The 18,823-nt window shown below is 38.7% G+C and overlaps 1 protein-coding gene across 9 annotated transcripts in view; it reads left to right on the top strand.

Annotated features, from left to right (window-relative positions):
* Window positions 1-18,823, top strand: part of GLI3 (GLI family zinc finger 3) — a 217,830-nt gene that overhangs the window by 158,052 nt on the left and 40,955 nt on the right. For 7 of the 9 annotated variants that reach the window (XM_026121398.2, XM_026121400.2, XM_064506604.1 and 4 more), the window contains 3 exons: window positions 13,618-13,834; window positions 15,264-15,380; window positions 16,683-16,823. In XM_026121398.2, the coding sequence (XP_025977183.2) occupies window positions 13,618-13,834; window positions 15,264-15,380; window positions 16,683-16,823 (475 nt within the window). The remainder of the gene's footprint in view (window positions 1-13,617; window positions 13,835-15,263; window positions 15,381-16,682; window positions 16,824-18,823) is intronic. The other 2 variants (XM_064506606.1, XM_064506607.1) reach the window with 2 other exon arrangements.

The raw sequence follows: 18,823 nt of genomic DNA, 5'->3' as shown, positions 1-18,823 counted from the left end.
GATGTGATCTTTGGGGTTCTTGAGAAACCACCATTCAGCCAAGTGATAAGCCCTTAGAAGGTTTCTATTAGCATGTGCTAAATAGAATTTCTAAGAATTCAGCAGGCCTGGAGATTTCATCCGTACTGAGCATGTTCCAGGCCAGGGCCCACAGAGAGTTAGGAGGACCTTGCCCTGCAGCAGCTGCTATAGCTAATCTGGTGCCTCCTTGGGAAGCTTGTGGAGGCAAAGCTGACTGTCCAGCCATAACAGCCTTCCATGAATGTGAAGAAGAAAGCAGTCTTCAGAAGAGACAGGAGCCATACCAGGGGCTGTCCTGGTTAAGCAAGCTGGGAAAATATGCTTTTATATAACACAAAATAAGACTGCACTAGAAGGGAGACAAAGCTTAAAATCGAAGTGTTTAGATGTTGGGCATTAACAAGAATGAAGGTACTGCCCGCTTGTGATTGTGCTTTGATACCATCTTTAATTTTAGGGTGGCACAGTATGTTTTCACTGGACCCCTAGATGCTTCAATGCGCAGGCTGAACATCCTCTCAGGATCAGTCAGAGCTTCAAGACCCTGTCTCACCTGTCCCAGGCAACTGTGAAAAGAGGAGAAAGCCTCCTACCTGATTGACTACTGCCTGGAGAACAGACCCTGCTCTTGCCACAGGATCCCAGTGTGATGCTGGGCACACTGAACTAGTCAGAAGTGTCCAGTAGGTGCATGCAGAGGTGCTGAGTGCTCACCGCTGTGGCTTGAAGCTACTGACAGTTGTTTTCACATTCCTTGTGCTATGCCATGTTTAATTAACCCAGGAGATCGGGCCTCCATCTCTGGAATTGGGCAACTGCAATGAATGGCACTTTTTAGTTTAGTCTTTGATTCACGTGCCTGTGCAAAAAAAGAGAGTCCTTCTCCTTCACCTCAGAGGGAGGCTGAGAGCATTAATGTTTTGCGGAGCACTTAGATTCTACAGTGATGAGCAGAGTGGAGAAGCTCAGGAGGATGTCAGTAATTACATATTCACAGAAGGTTTAAATACAGTGGAAGAAAGGCCCACGGGCAATTCTCTGGACAAGGAGAAGAAAAATATCAGAGTCTCTCGCTAAAGAGTATTGTCCATCCTGTGCACTGAATGAGGTATAAATCCTGCAGGGGCAAAAAGAGGTGCATGGTCACATAATCAAAGGCTGACGAGTAAGCACCAAGAGAGTTCAGACAGTTTTAGTTCTGGCATGCTTGATTTTCAAGTCTCAATGCTCTTTTAACCTACTTTTGTAGGGGTGTTGCTTGTGTTAAGAAAGCATCTCCAGGACCTGATTTGTCTTGGCTAAAAAATATATCCTTTAGCTAAAAAATTACATTCCCTGTTTCATAAAGCTTTTCAGCGTAGGGCCCTCTATATGAGCACTGTGGGATGTTGAGGATGAAGTCAAATGAAAGGAGCCACATGTAGGTCTGTCTTTGAACAGAGCCAAGCACAGAGGGGTTCTGGTCCTCGACATGGACACTACTGCAGTTTGAATAATAAATAATACTTTAGCACAATCCAGAGAGGGCTTGGCTTGACGGGCGCTTTGTCATTGTCAGCTGGCGGTGTAATGCTGTATCCTGACTACTGGCTGAGTACTTGAAAAGAAGATGTTGCTCCTGCTGACTGCTAATAGTGGATCTCCTTTAGCACACCAGGTAGAGCTTCTACTTTGTGCATTTGAAAACACCTGGTTTAGGTCTCAGCTGGGAAAGATTATGCAGAAAGGAGGCATATGAAATAGCATCAAATGAGGATAATCCTTCATTTGACATTTACTCATTTGCTTACCTGCCTCAGTCCTGCAGTGCAGCACCACTGCTATTAATCTTTTGTCAGGATGTACTTATATGTTATATCTTCTACCTGTGACAATTATTAGCCTTTGCACTTCACTAGCACTTCTTCTTGAGAGGCAGAATGGCCTAGAGTGAGTATAGAGGGGGTAGTCACTTCCCATGATATTAAAGGTACCGATTCAAATCCTTTACAAAAGATTAGCTGGTCTTTAATAAACACAAGAGGTTGGGAATTCATGTCATATGATATGAAAATCAGAACCTCTGTATTTTTCCAGTCCCTTAACAGCCACATTACAAAATCAGTTTTCAGAATATGAGCCAGATTTCACTGTCAGCCGCTAAGTGTTTAAATCAGGAGAAATTCAACCTACTACAAGAGATGTTCTTTGGATTTAAGCAGGCATAACTGAGAATACACCTTGGCCATCTAATCACGTTAAAATTGAGTTTCATATGAGCTTGAGAGCCCTTTGGGATCTTCTCCAAGGTTTGAAAAGAAACTGGGAAAGCACAGCAGCACTTTTTTTTTTTTTTTTCCCCCCAGGCTCTGTCCTTGCTTCCCTGATGTCATTAGAACAGGGAAGTGAATTGACACACTCTGGTTGATTACAACCAGCTCCTGGCCCATCTGGCTAGTATCACTTTGCTCTGGGCTGAACCCAAGCTAAACATTATGAGAATTGTGGTGAGGGTACATTCACAAACAGCACTAGAAAGAGAAGCCAGGTTTGTGGGGTGAGCTTAGGATCAGCTGGGAGACTTGGGTCTGTGGTTCTGCAGGCAGGAATTAAATGGGTTCTCAGTGATTTACTCATCTCATATAAACTCCTTGGGTAGAGCATTTTTAGAGCACTATCTGATGTGTAGAGCAGTAGCTATAATTAGTCAGTACCCTCCTCTCTGAACTACTTTACATGTAGAGACCATGCATTAATTTCTCCATGGGCCACCTCTCAGTGAAAGACCTTGACAGAGACCAGTTTCCCTCTGCAAGCACAGAGAGAAAACCAAAGAGAAATAAAAACAGAGTAAGATACACAAATTAGAGTGTAAGGACCTCTCAGAGGAAAGTGAAAACCTTTGGTAAAGTAACTCCAGCAGAGAGCCTGACATTCTAGTTATGCAGTGTATAAAAAAAGCAAAGAGTATCCTTTTATCAGGTTTAAATTATCCAGTTTTTGAATTTAAGAGAGTGTCTCATAGTTATAAGACAGGGAGCCCACGTGTTCTCTGTCTCCCTTCTTTATTCAATATTTTATATATTCTTATTATGTCTCCTCTTATTCATCTCCTTTCTAAGGCAAACGGTTGTTTTCAGTCTTTTCTTTTGAGAGTTACTGCATTGTCATTCTTGTCGATCTTCTTTGAAACAGTCTCCCTCTACTACATACAGTGATATTTGAGAAGAGGACCAGTGATTTAGATGCACCATGGCAAATGTTTTCTGTATTCTGTATCCTATTCAACGTGTCTTAAAATATTTTTGCCATAGCTTCATTTTGCCCAAATTTTCATTTCTCCATTGAATTCTGCACTGTGACAAATATAGGTTCTTCTCACAAGTTGGCTTCGTTAATTTAGAACCAGTGTATGAGTAGTTCAGATTTTCTCCTTCAGTGTCGATGTAAAACTTGCTATCAGTTTTGCTCATTCATCTAGTTTACTTACTTCTAAAGTTCCTCTTAGTTCTTCACTGTATTGCTCTAAAAATCTTTGTCATATGCAGATTTTGGGTTTTCATTGCTCCCCTCCATTCCCAGAATGCTGACCATTACACTGAAAAAACACAGACCCCGTCTGAGAATTCATATCTAACTTTTACTAAAAAATGGCTGCTTAATTCTACCTTTTGGATTCTGTTTTTTACTATAAGTTTTAAGTTTGAATATTTATGTGATTAAATCTCTGTAAAAGGACACATTCAAATGATACTTAATGAACTAAATCTTACAAAGAACATGTTTAGAGTAGAACAGGTAGAACACAATATATTCAGTAAGGTTTGGAAGAAGTTCCTCATGATAGGATGTACAAGATAGAAAGAGTGTATTAATTCTATGAACATTAAAGGTGTTTTGCTGTTTGATTATCACCCTTTATTGTCTCACTGTCTAAGTGAGACCTAAAACTGACTTTCAGTGAAACCTTTTCTCTCATTGAAAGGTCTCCAGTTAATAGCATGCAGTATATTGTAAATGACGGCTTAGTTGCAATTCAGATAGAGTCAAATTCAGATCAGATGTAATTACATTGGAACAGACTCTGTTGTAAGTAGATGCATGTGACACATATGCAGTGCAGGGCTTTATTCTCCATGGTCTTGTACCACATATAGTTTATTTAAGGAAGGGAGCTTTCGTGCCAGAATAGCTTCATTTTATATCCTCTTTCAGCAAGTGTGAATGGCAGAGAGGGCTACAAATAAAAAGAAAATTCTTCAGTATTACGGAAAGTTGAATCTAAATCGGGCCCTGTTGAAATGACTTTCTGCAGTTAGCCTCCTATAGAAAGGTTATATAGATTGTGGGAAAGTCACATTCAGAGAGATTGTTTAGGAAATCAGCTGCATCTTGCATTGGAAAGTGACAGGCCTTTCTTAACCCACATACACGTAAACACAGAACGGCAAGACCTCTCTCTTCAAAAAGTTTATAATGTAAGGAGTCAAGCAGCGTACAAAAATGTAGAATATGCAGGTGCATGTTACATACACATTTACATGTATAGATACACATATATGCAAATGTGATTATGTATGTATGCCTCTAGATGCATATGTTATAGATTTTATAATTGAAGTCACTTTAAAACAAGTTGTTCTAGATGGGTTCAGTGTTACTGGAAGAGTTTAAATTCTTTAAATGAGGAACTAGAGCCTAGTGCAGTATTTATTCCAGGAAAGTTCTGGAGCTAAGAGAAGTGTACTGGAGATGAACACAAAGCTCATTTCATTTTCAGAGCCTAAAAGCAAGCACTTTCCGTGTAATTAATGATGCCTGTTTTAGAAACAAAAACTTGCTTAGCTATGAATTTAATTTAAAATAAGGTTTTCCAGAAATGCCATCAACTTGCATGGAAGGAACACAGATGAATTATGCAAGTTACTGTTAATACAGAGTCTGGTTATGATGCTAAGAATTCCTGAACAGGAATATCACAGTGAGAAAGATGAAGCTGTCAATGCTGTCTTAGCACATAAGGTTAATCAGTGTGGTTCTGTTGCTCTCAGTGAACCTATTCCATTTTGCTCCATCTGAGCACCTTTTTTGTACATACGGCAACGTATTTGTGAAGAAAAATTTCACCTAGCCTAGCAGATAAAACAGAATAGATAATATGGTCAGGGAAAGAGAAGTATGAACCACAGACTCTGTTAATTTTAAGCTGGTAATGGAAAAGTGAGAAAAAGGCCATGATGTGTGTGAGTTAAATACTATCATAAAATGATGATTATTTTCTGATGAAAATAGGAAAAAATAGCAGAATATATGCTACACATTATTAGAGGCAAGATACCTCTTTTTACAAAGAAAGTTAGAAGATCTGTCTCTAAGTTAGTGATTTTTAATAAAGGTGTCAGTATTACAGATGCGGAGGGTTATTCTCAACTTGAAACGTAGCCAGTTTTGAAAAATGATTTCAAAGGATTTCAAGTCTCATACCTGCCTTTAAGTTCATGCCATGTATCTAGTTTCATAGTCACAGTTTTATGTTGTTTTCCCCTGTACTTACGTGACAAGCCATAAAAGAAACTGATTAGTTGTCTGCATCGTCTGCTGTAACCTCAGTGCTGTCAGTTAGAAAGTAAACGGAAAAAAACAGATTTTTAAACAAAACTCTCCTTTCTTGATTTTATTTTAGTACTAAAATAATTATGTATGTTGTAGTTAAAATATTCCAAACAGAAGTGCAATTTTTAAGTCCCCTTTCCTGTAACATCATTTGGTTTTCATTTTGCATCTAAGATATTTCAAGCAGTAAGAATATTACAGGTCTTCTCAGGGCTACAGGATCCCTGAGTACATTGTCACTCCAGTGACCCGAGCAATTTGTCAGTCATCGGTCATGCAGGTTGTTTCCATCAGAAGGAGAAATTGATGACAGAGTTGGAAACTTCTTTTTATTTCTTATTTGTTTACAAAGAATGTACATGAGTTCCTGTTTCTGTGAACTCAGTGAGGCTCAAACAACAAGAGACAATTTTCTTACGTAATGTTTCCGGCTTCTTCTTCTAACCACATTCTCTCCAAGGAGAACTCGTTGGCTTTCTCTCTTCTGGATCTTTCTTGGGGTCAGAGTACTAGTCTGTCTTGCCGGCTGTCCTCAGCTGTCCATCTTTGACCATGTGGTGTTCCTGGCTGCATATCACATATGTGCGTAGTTCCATCAAAACATATACATAGCCTTCTATGTCTGAATTGAGCCCTCATCCAAACCCGCTCAGCTCCTGGCCACCTTACTTATATCCTGTGTTTTGGGCAGTGGCCCTTACCTATCAATTTACTGTGGGATGAATAAAGCTGTTTCTTATATTACTCCTTATATAAAACAGCATCTGAGCATGTGAAAACAAATATTTAATCACCAGTAACTTAATTATGACCTAATATTATGACTTAGTTCAGCAAAGATTGTAATGTCTGTGTGGCCCAGGTTTAGGATGGCACTTAAGGACTTGCTGAAGTCAGACTCTCTTCAAAAGTGCTTAAGTGTTGTCACAGTTAGGCGTGCTTTGCTGAAGAGGTAGCTGGGTGCATTCCTAATACAGGAATGGTGCTTGTTTGCCCCTTATCAGCATTCCTAAACAATGAAAAAAGGACTCTGCAACTCCAAATCAGAAACTAAGGGTGATATCCTGGCCTGTCAGAAAGAAAGGATAAAAATTCCACTGACTTCAGTGAGACCTGGTATTCATCCAACATTTTTTAGTAGATTTCTGCACCCTGCTTATCTAAATTTTGCTTGTCCACAGGCTTCATGCAACTCATCAGGGAGAGCAGGACAAATTAGCCACATCTGTAGCTACTTGAGCATAAATTAGAAGAAGTCATGGTGTTGAGCATAAATTAGAAGAAGTCATGGTGTTGCCCAAATATCTGATGATCAGTTTTGCATCAGTTTTGCAATGTAAACCCAGTCCACCTGCAAATTGCCTCTTCTTTCTTAGGTTTTTTTTTTGGAGTGACCTGATTATATGGTCTGCTAGTGTCAGTTAGCTGATGGCTAGAACAAATGGGAAAGATGGAGGCTACCAGAGCACTCAGAGAGTGCCAGCTTGTTCCCGTATCAGGAAGGGTCTGTGTTCCCCCTTGAGTGCTCTCTGCAGTGCAGGGTTTGCCTTCCCTCATGGAAGGAGTGGCTTGTGCTACAAGCATGCCAGCAGGACATCAAAGGAATGAGCCTGAAGACCTCTCCTGCATGGTGGTGTAGATGCAGCCAGTAGGTCTCTTTATGGCTTGTGTTTCTGGTACTGCAGCCAATTCTGTGTATTTAATTTCCAGAAAGATGTTAGCCAGTTGGAAGGAGTACAAAGAGGAGCAGGGAGAATGGTTAGAGATCTGAAAAATTAGACCTATGAGGAAAAAAAGACATGACCAAGATTGTCTAGGTAAAGATCGGAAGACTGGACAGGAGGAGGGTACAATAACAATTTCAAATATGTAAAAGACAGAAAAAAAAGAGGAGGAAAATACAAAGGGGAAGGAGAATGATGCTGCTGTTGGGTGGAAGAACAAAGTACTGGCCTTTAATTGCAGCAAGAAAGCTTTAAGATAGAGGATAGGAAGGACTTCATATAGTAAACATAACAGTGCCTTGGAATGGATTGCCTTTGGGAGCTCTGGAGCCCACAACACTAGAGGCTTTGAAAAAGAAGCTAGACCAAACATCAGGAATAACACTGGTGTAACTTTTCCTGTGATTCTATATGAATGAATATCCCAAATACACAGATCTATCTTTTTTGAAATGTAAAAAAACCCAAAAGTTTCTGAAGCAGAAGAAATGTTTGACAGGGTCAAACTGGAGGTGTTAGATGCTGTCTAGCCACGTAGTCTGTCTCTGACAATGGAAACAGCAGAAGCTATTTAATAGGCACATGAACATGCCCACTTTCTGTCATCCATTCACTTTGTGCTTCCCCAACATGCACAATCATTGGATTAGGGTTGCTGGTGCATATATGCTTGCTTGTTCCTTTTATTATATTTCTTCATGGACCTGGTGTGCTTGAATTTGTCTAGTCCCATTTGGACCTTCTGGTTCTGTCTGCCTAAACAGCCTTCTGTGGCAGCAAGTTCCAGAAGTCCACTGGAATAAAGAAATGTACTTTATCTGTTTAAAACAAATCTTACAGAAGTTTCATTGAATACACCCTAGTTTACACACTTAAAAAGCTCTTTTCCTAAAACATTGCAAAACACAACAACAAAGGGGAAAGCACTCAGTTACTTTAGCAACAATTATATTCATCGTATCTTACAGAATTGTGTGTGTTTGGTGATACAAGGAAGGTTTTGGACCATCCTCACAATTTTCACAAAATTGGGATCTCCTGTGCTTTTTTGTGTCAGCCTGTCTGCTTAGGCCTATCTATGTAATGTATAGGAAGAAGGAATTTTTCCTGACTTTGAATTCACAGCTGTTTTGTGGTAAATTTTGCAGCTGTGACCAGAAACTGGATGACCTTGTTAGTAGGACAGCCACAAAGTAGCCACAAAGTTTGGTTTTGATTATAACGTCTGTTTTTCTTCTTCTTGAAGTCAGTTCCTTAAAATTTGATATGCTCATGTAATTGCAATGTAGTTCACTGCCCTGCTTTACCTCTGGTGAAGGGAGTTTGAGACTTTACAGAGGAGTAGAGACAGAGAGAGACAGACTGACTGACAGACAGACGCAAAAGCCCACAGTATGGAAAAATAAATGATGTCACTGATGGGCTTTTCTGTCATTAAATGTGAATTATTGAATGTTTAAGTAGAAGTACTACACATTTTTTTCTAATCCTGACTCCCCATAAAACTCAACAACTAAAAAGATAACCTGCGTGCAGTTTATTAGTGGCTTTATGAGCTTTTTTCTTTTCCTTTTTTTTTGTTCTCTTACTTTCACAGATTTAAAATAATAAAAAAAACCAAATATGAGATCTGTAACAAAAGTAGGTATCAGATTCTTTCCAGCGGTATAGATTTTCTTTTCTGAGTAAGTAGATGGAAGAAAAGGATGCAAAATTCACTTAAATTTTTTTGTGAATCGCAAGATTTTTTGGAAGTGACTGGTGTTTTGGAACATGTGAATGATTTGGGGAGCTAGAGTTTTTCTGGGATCTGGATTTTGTAGGAGTGTTGAGCACCCTTTGTGTGAAATGCAGTCCCTTTAAGCTATTTTAAAAGAAGCATGATGCAAATTGAGGCCTCTGAAACCACTCATCACTTTTGAAAACCCTAGTTGTTTGTAGTAATCCTCGACTTCAAGCTCTCAAAATAATTACTTTTAGGTCTTGCTTAACTGCTTCTGGGCATGAATTTTAGGCAATTATTAAGTGAAAACACAGGTGCACATTTCCAAGTTGACATGGCCAGAACAGCTGGGTGAGGCTAGAGCAGTGCCACTATCCACGCGTCCTGCTGAAGCTGGGCTACGGGGAAGAAAGGCGTGTGAGATAGGTGGGGCCAGCAAGAGGGCTGGTCAGGTAAACTTGACCATACTTGACTTTAGTAAAGTATAACTGCTTGTCAAGTAAAAGGGATCACCATGGGGTCTGAGGAGACTCTGGGCTACAGAGATTCTTTACACATTCTGTATTAAAGAGTTACCGAACAAAATACATTAAAAACTTTGGGAAGGAGAGCAGGAATCCAGGTCTCCCCTTCCCAACAGAGCACTCAGTGCCAGCAATATTGCGAGCTTTGATTTCTTTTTCATCTTTTTGGCCCGCAACATTAACTTTATTGTTGAGCAGCCTGAATGATTTCTCAAAGGCAGTGAAAGACCTGCCACCTTCTGTTCTCTTAAGACCCTTCTGATCTTTTCAGATGAGAAAAATCAAACAAGCTGTCCTGTGACAGCATCTTGTGTGAAGGTGACGTTAAACCCAGCCAGGTCATCTTGCCCTATGAAGAGCTCTCCAGAAGCAGTTGGAGAGCATTATTTGAAAGCAATGATCTGAGCTATTTAAGATATCACCCTGGTGGCTGAACCATTGTTGCCATTTTTGAGTATTCCCCCTTAGATGTGCTGGCTAGTTGATACCCTATTCCTCTGCTCCCCTGTGATCTCCATTTTGTTTCAGTTTGGGATGTTCAAAGTTTGGAGACTGAGGGAAAGGAGTGCAGGTTGCCAGCCTCCAAGAGAGAATCTTAGTGTCTTCGTCTCAAACCTTGCCTCTGGGTCCTGGGTAAAGGAAGGCAATAAAGAAAGGAGTTTCACTCCTTTTTTCAGCACTTCCCTCCAGCTGCTGCTGGTGTCATTGTTTTCCAGTATGAGCCGCTAGTTAAATCATTGGGAAAGAGTACATCTCCTGTGCTTTACTTTGATTGCTTACAAGTTGGAAAAAAGCGAGCAATGCCTAGCTTAAATATATTGCTATGGAAGAGCAGTATCAACAGACCATACTTTGTGTTTGAAGAATGCACAGACACTAAGGGCCTTAAAAGACAGAATAAATCACTTGTAAATCATTTGTAATATTTATGCTGGATAATTTGTAATTGCCCAGAGGTAGGAGTACATCCTCCTTTTGGAGGTTCTATGTGGTGTTAAAGCAAATGTAGAGAAAGAGGACATCTTTATGAGGTAGAATTTATCCCTTTGATGGAAGCCATCTATATTTATATGGGGAGGGGAATAACAAATATACTTATTTAACTTGTAAGCACTTGCACTATATTGGTGTAAAGCACACCACTGCAAGTGAATAGGCCAGTGAAACTACCTTGCATATTTGATAAAGCAGAACTGCTTTCTTCCTTTAGTTAGAAAGGCATTCTACAATTGAAGACAAGACCATTTTCTGTTACTCCCTAATACAATAGGTGGAGAATGTGAAGCAAGGATAGTTGACAAGAAATATCCTATTGGCACAGCAGTCTTTTCCCATCTTTGGAGGGATCAAGTGGAGAATATTGCTGCACTCAAGTAAATACTCACTCAAGTGAGCTGCATTAAGTGCAAGTTTTATGTATATGTCTTGGGGCTTTTGCAGTCTTCCTACGCTGGGTAAAAGGTTCCTCTTCACCATCCAACTCACTGAGTGTCTATTCACTGGCACCTTAACAGTCTCCTAGTCAGATGCCAGTCTAGATCACAGCATTGCCTTTCTGTCCCTCCTGAATTGTTTTGGGAGTCATCTCCAGTGCTTGCTTTTGGATGGGTTAAAAAACTGCCGATAGAGGCAAGTGAGCACCTAACTGTAGTCAGAGGGCAGTAGTGATGGGCAGGATATACACTCTCCTAGCTGAGGTCTTAAATCAGTCTTGTCTTGTGGATGAATCATAAGTTTGTCTTTTACTATGTGGATTCTGAAGAATATTGCCAAAGTTTTGAACCTGGACTTAGCAAAGCTAGGTATTGTCATGCATGCTTAAATACCTAGAAAGGAGAAAAAAAAAAAAAAAAAAAGACTGTGTTTCCAGGGGTGCTATGTACCTGGACCTCCTGCTGAAATCAGTCCACTTAATTTTTCTTTTAAACTGCCTTAGTGGAAGGATAAAAATGGCCTAGCTGTTAACCATGCACAAAGAAATAAAATACTTCATCCGACTTGCCTGTATGTTGCATTTGTTGTTCCCAGAGAATTGGACAGCATCATTGGGATGGTGCCTTCTAGTGTTTGAAGTACATGGGATTAGCTCACAGCATATATATGGAAACATAGAGGCAGCGGTATAGTAAGGATAGTTGTTTCAGCCTCACATATGACATTGTAATTGTATGTTTTTTAATGAACAGACCAGAGTAGTTACACTTAGTAATGTTTGTTCACTAAAAAGGAAAAGGGGTGTTAAATCATTGTGTTCTTTGATGAATGGCTTGTACACTGAAGAATAAATTGAACAAACTGGCATAGAGCTCAGTGAACATGAAATCAGCTATTAGAAGAAAGCTTGTGAACAAATTCTGAGCCTGATATGCATCTTTTGATTAATGTCCTATCAATCATCCATAGTGGCTACCTTAGCTAAGTCGTGCTGTAATCATTCATGGTTGCTTACAGGAACACTAGCAGCAACTGTAGAGCTGCAATAACTGAATATTATTACTGATTTCTCCCTAAATCTTGCTGTGAACAATTACTGTTTTCACTACATTTCTGGCTCCCTTTATTAAAAAGAATACAATGCAAAAGGAAAAGAGAGTTCCTCAAAGACCAGTAAAATTCTCCCAGGGTATTCTTAATGATATTCTGTCCTAAATGGGCAAACTATTGTAATGCAGAGTTCTTACCAGGAATAATAGTAATGTAATCACATTGAAGCTGTCTCTTTATGGATTTTAGTCAAACAGATAAAATGTATAGTCAGATTAATGAACACAATTTCTGTAGAATTATTACTTAAAATGGTTGAAATGATTTTAGCTCTTTTTGTATCACAATATTTTCAGTTAATGCACTTAACAGCAACAGCAGTTAAGACTCCAGACTTTAAATTTGGATTAAATCCACCTTTTTGATATTAGAAGAAGCTTGATTCTTAGAAGGTATTATGCTTGCACGCCTTGTTTTTGAGCCCCAATGTTTTAAATTTGCATGACACTTTCGAACTGATTTTTTTAAAGATAAAAAATGAATGAATACAGGTTTTCTTCCTTTTTTGTTATGATTGTAAGTTATTGGCAAATGTTTGCAGGAGAATCTCATATTCTTGTGTGAAGATTTACTTCCGTACCATTTATTTCTCAAGTATGACACAAAGAATGCTTTGGCACTACCTGCAGAATAGGTCTTTAGATGGCAGTGTAATTTCTCCCAAAGTCACTGTAGTCTGAGAAATATAGTGAAGTAATGAAGTGATGACAGGTATTAACATGCATAATGGACTTTAATAGACATTTAATGTTGTTTAACTGGAAGAAGGAGAAATGCTTTCCCATTGGAATATTTCTACATTGAAACTCATTGATCACCAATTTCAGAGGGGAAAGGTTAATCCATCACTTTCTGTAACCAAACGGCACTGATGGAAATTCTTTAGGTGACATTCTGGATGAACTGAGCTTTCCATCTTTACAAACAAATGAGTGATATGACAAGCATGGTGTTCAGAACACATTTAACCAATTGATTTTCTCTCCTCTTGTAATAAGATCTAGAGACATATGAAAGAGCATAGCACGAGCCAAGATTAAAGGAACTGCTTCATACTCACGAACATAGAGGAACTGCATTATCAATAAAAGTACTATAAAGTGTGTAGGCACCCATTTTTTTTCTTTATATAAAGTTTGTTATTGCAATAAATAGCTGTTATTGAACTGCTTGCCTTTTATTTCAGTTTTTCTGAATTTTATTTCGCTCAGCTTTCTGTGTTTTTGTGGTAAATGTTAGGAAAAAATGTTACGTTTTGTTATGGTGTTGTTTTTACACTCACTAGTAAATCCAGGCAAACTCTGGGTTTAAAAGCAGTATTTGTCATCCTTTGGGGCATGAAGAAAGACAAGAGGGGAAGGGGAGGGATCTGACTTCAATTAATGTAGATGTATCAAATATATTTTAAAGGTTTAATCTGTACAGTTCCATACTGTAATGACCTTTATCTTTTTTCTTCCCTCTTCCCTCCTTTCTCTCCTCAATTCAGCCCTGCTCTGAGTTTCACATACCCTCCTACACCGGTGTCCCTCCAGCAAATGCATCAACAAATTATAAGTCGTCAGCAGACCTTAGGTTCAGCCTTTGGACACAGCCCTCCGCTCATTCATCCTGCTCCAACTTTTCCTACCCAGAGACCTATCCCAGGCATCCCCAGTGTCCTGAACCCTGTCCAGGTCAGCTCCGGGCCTTCTGAGTCCACACAGGTGAGAGAAAACAAGAGAAACCTTTGCACCTTGTTAATTTAAAAATTGAAAATGAAACAAATCACATTGTCTTGTTGGCAATTAATCACCACTGTCACTGAGAACCTTCGATAACAGTTTTCTTGCAGCTATAGCATTTGCAGTCCCTTTATTATAAATCACAAGAGTATACACATGGATTCTGATTGGTAGTATGCTTTTTAGTCCTCATAAATATTTCAGTGCGCTGCAGCAGCTTCTCATTCAAAACCATCTGTTCTGGGTTAGACAACTTAATACAGGTGGGAAACAAGGAAAGACAAAAAACACATCAAAACACTAACTCGTTAAAGGTTAGCAACTTCCACCTCCAAATCCGGGTAACTATAATGCACCTCTAGACACAGAGTCATATTCTGCCCTACTGAACATGTAGGAGTACAGAGTAGCTCCAAAGATTGTGCAGAAGTCTGAGGGTTTTTTCTCTGATTTATGCAAAATTGAACTTAGTGAGTTTGCAGTAGTTTTTTCAATAAGGGAAGTTGTATTCTCAAAAGCTGGAGCTGTGTAGCAGTGAATCAGGCCCATAATGTGGAGTTTATTGCAGTTTGCGTTATGTTTCTTATTAACTAGTGTTGTTTGTTTCCGGATGACCTATGATAGGTTATTTGTTGTTCTGAGAGCTGTTTATCTCCTGTCTAGCTTTTACAAATGTAGAAACAGCATATACTGCTGTAGGAACCATTTTAATTTTTTGTGGAGTCCATGCAAGTTCAGATATCTCTGAAAGATCTCTGGATTCGTACAAGATCCATTTGCAGGTGTAGATAACAGTATTCAGTCTAGCGCAGCATGAGATAAAACAAGATCATGGCCTGTTTATGTCAGCAGTAGTTTTGCTATTGACTTTAGAGTCCAGGATTTCATGTAGATTTCCTGGCTGAGAGTTTCACAGTAGTGTTCAGTTTTTCTTCCTATCCACCATTATAACTGGAAACTCAGGAAAACAGCTGAGATTTGATATGCAGATGTAAAGGGCAAAACCTTTCCTCCAGGTGTCTAAAAATACATCTTTTTCTTGTGTTTATTCAAACTAATGCACAGTGATTTCACTTTTCAAAATTGCCTCTCTGAAGTCATCATTATGTGGAAAATCAAGTTCTTCCTACCCCTCCCTGTCTTGACAAAAACAGCATTGGTCTGCAATAAGAAATTGCATCAAATGTGCTCCTTCCTGTTCCCTTCCAACTCCATTACAAGGTTGAGTGATGCAGCTATTCCACAAGTTAATGCTATGTAATTGAAGCACAATGTAATTGCATATCCAGTATAATTAACAGTGTAGCATCTCCAAATAAAGTTGCTGAGCAGATGCTGCATATTTCTGTTTGGAGCTACATGTTTATCACAGTCTAATTTTGTCTTTTTTGGGGAAAAAAACTGCCTGCAGCAGAATAAACCCACAAGCGAATCTGCAGTGAGCAGCACTGGAGATCCAATGCACAACAAGCGCTCCAAGATAAAACCTGATGAGGACCTCCCCAGCCCAGGTGCAGGAAGCGTGCAGGTATGGCATTTAGGTTACATTAATAGGCCTTTCATCTCACTGCTGGAAGGAAGATACACCTTACCTGTAGCACGTGTTAAGGCTTCCTGCCCTCATAATGGCCCTTCATCTAGTACACACACAGGCAGCATCAGCTCATAATAGTGAGGGACTGATCATAGAATTAGATATAAAGAGTGAGTGTTTGCTCGGTGTATGGGTCTGTTGCAGAATGAGGGGAGAGATGAAGGACAGTGAGGGAGAGATGCTTCTGTCTGTTCAGAGCCTGCTCTACCCTCTGTTCTCCAAGAACGAGTGAAGCAAAGACATTCAGGTCTTTATTCAGGAAACATTTTCTGTTCAGGAAAAATATTAATGTCACGTTGACTTTTAATAGAATTTAGCACTGGACTGAATTGAAGCCTCAGTATTGGATTCTGATCTTGTTTACTCTGCTTTCTATACCAGTTAACACCACTAGTTTTAGTAGAGTGACTCCTGCTTTATGACAGCTTAGGGGAGATCAGAATCAGAGCCTTGATCTTGCGAGTAAATCCATGAAAACAAAGCAAAAGTCCATCTAAATCCATTTTGAAATGGAGAAATAGCATGAGTATGTAATCTGAAATGAATGTTTACTCTAACATCTGACTCTTAACCTGAGCAACAAATTGGGGAGAATGAAGTGCTTTGAGGTACGGAAGCTGGAAAATCAAAACCCAAAATTAAATACTCCCCTTCCACCTGCACACATTGTACACAAGAACAGATTAACAAATAGCCTGAAAATTGCCAGTCTGCTCTTGGAAAGACTTTTGTGTACAAAACTATCACTGGATTAACAACGAAAACATCCTTCGGATTATTGGTGATCCAGTTTATATTTACCTGTAGTACTAAAGTCAAATTCTGATTAAATTAACTATACTGATTACTGCCTTATTCGTGAGTAATGCCACTGAATGATAAGGGACAAGTATGTAAGTAAAAAGCTGCTTAAATATGGGGAGAGGGAAGCTAAACCTTTATGATTTGATTATAACTGACATGTGAAGGGATTCTTTTAGAAATCCTCTGCCCTGAATAATTCTGGGGAGGAAAAATATATTTTACACATATAGTCTACTTGTGCTTTTTGGCTTACCAGACCTGTTTTGAGCTTTTGCATTTTATAGAATGGAGTGATAGACTGAACTGAGAATAACATATTCTCTTTCCCCCCTCTCGATCCTTCTTTTAATGCTGAAGTAATTCACTTTTCTTCCTCCTCTGTTTGAGAATTTCCTCTCTCCTCTCCTAACCCCTGTTTTTTCCTCTCTCCAGGAACAGCCAGAAGGAATGACCTTTGTAAAAGAGGAAGGGGACAAAGATGAAAGCAAACAGGAGCCTGAAGTGGTCTATGAGACAAACTGCCATTGGGAAGGCTGTTCCCGGGAGTTTGACACACAGGAACAGCTAGTGCATGTAAGTTAATAGTATTCAGGAACTGGGTTTTAAAACTGCATGACCTTTTTCATGGGGGTCAGGGTCTCTGACCCTGTGCTGAGTCAAGTTTCTTAGCTAACAGCATTGCAAGCTGGAGAGGGGTTTATGAGTTTCTGAGAATAAAGAAAACTCTGAGCCACAGTGCTTGACCTGTTCAGTCAGCTAAAGCTTAGTGTAAAATTCAATAAAGTCTTCAATAGAGATTGTAATGGCTCTGATCCTGTAAGCCAGCAAACGTTATTTTGAGTTAGAGACTTTGATAGTTATTGAGTAATAGTAAGCTGGACATGAATTATTATTAACCTTTACCCAAGTTTGATTTTTTTCCCAAAAGAGACTGTAACTGTAGAAATGGGAGAGGGGAGAGATTCTTCCCCTTCCCTAAGGATTTGCAGAGTTTTTTTATGTATCAATTTACTGTTGCGTGTAAACTGAAGTGGATTATTTGGCAAGATACATGGAGACAGAGGTATTTCAGTCCATTTAGCAAAAGCAAACCATATAGTATTATTTGTGCTACATCAAGCATTAGTTGTGTCTGTCTTGTTTTGTCTTCACGTTTGTCACCTCCCCAAAATAAATTATTTTTACTATTTGGTATAATGGTAAGATAGAAAATGAACCATCAGAATTAGGAATGTATCCTAGCAAGTACAATCTCCTCCTATTTCCAGGCTCCTTAGCTAGCAGCACCTCTCTTAATTACATGAATCATAGGACTAACATAAATACTCTGAAACAAAAAGGAATTCCTTGTATCTAGATTAGAAAAGATCATCTTCAGGAAATGATCTGTGCATCAGAATCATATTTTTTGTAGAAAATACTTAATACCTTCCTGGGGATCCTGTAAAATCTATTGTGTAATCTTGCCAATCTTACTGAAATAGCATGTTGAAAAATGTACTTCCCCCTGGTTATTTATAAAACTTATCTACATCTAAGTATATATATTTAATATATATAATTTTTATAGATACACAAAATTATTTATAAAAAACATATATTTCTGAACACCATGCACAAAATCCTCAGCTATGGTAAACTGATGCTGCAAAATTGACTTCAGTAAAATAATGCCAGCTTGCATTTTCTGGAGCGTGATGGCCTGGTGGTGTTGGCAATTGTTCTTCAAGGTGTATTTTTAATTTCTTGTTATTATTTTTATTATAATTAAATATCAGTAGTAACAGTAATAATAAATGAAAGAATATCACAAACTGAAATTTTGTGATACACTAAAAATTCTAATGCAACATTTTATGTAGGATCTGTGGACAATTTTTGCACCAAACGTAACCTAACATTTTAATAGGACAAAATGAAATGTAAGGAGAGAGTCTTTTAATGTTATAATATCTTTTGAGGAAGAAAAGCCATATGACCAGCTGCTGCAAAGGGTTGGACACATTTAAAAGATCAAGTGTCGGTCTTGCAATTGATTCCATGCAAACAGACCGATTGACATAATCTAGGAATCTGCACAGGCAGTCTTTATATCTGCTACTAATTGTAAAACTGAAGCTTTACAATGCCTGGAAAACCTTTCTCAATATTCAGAAATGATCACAATAATGATGATGAATAATTTACACCAAAATATAAGAAATAAAACAGAAATTCAGAATACAGGTGCCTTTGGTAATGAAAAAAAAGGAAGAGGATTTTTTGAAGTTTCAGATAAAAAATTTAATTGAATTCCACTGTGCCTGTTAGCTAATGTTTTATAGTGTTAGGTGAATTAAATTGATGGTGTGAAAGTTCTTTTTTTTTTTAAGAACGTTTGTTGTTTCTGGTATGATTTTTGTAGAGGATCTGCCTGTATTGTAAGAGGCAACAGCAAGACTCCTCTGAAAAAAGCATACTTCATATATTTTTGTATGATGGCAGCATCTGAAATGGGTTTCTCTAGCAATAAAAACAGGCAGATGAAAAATGATTCTATGATACAAGGAGTTCTTTTTGGCAAAGGTCAAGAT

Source organism: Dromaius novaehollandiae, chromosome 2 (genome assembly GCF_036370855.1).
Source record: "Dromaius novaehollandiae isolate bDroNov1 chromosome 2, bDroNov1.hap1, whole genome shotgun sequence".
Taxonomy (NCBI): Eukaryota; Metazoa; Chordata; class Aves; order Casuariiformes; family Dromaiidae; genus Dromaius; species Dromaius novaehollandiae.
Note: the sequence above shows the minus strand (reverse complement) of the source record. Positions and strands in the feature narration are given on the sequence as shown.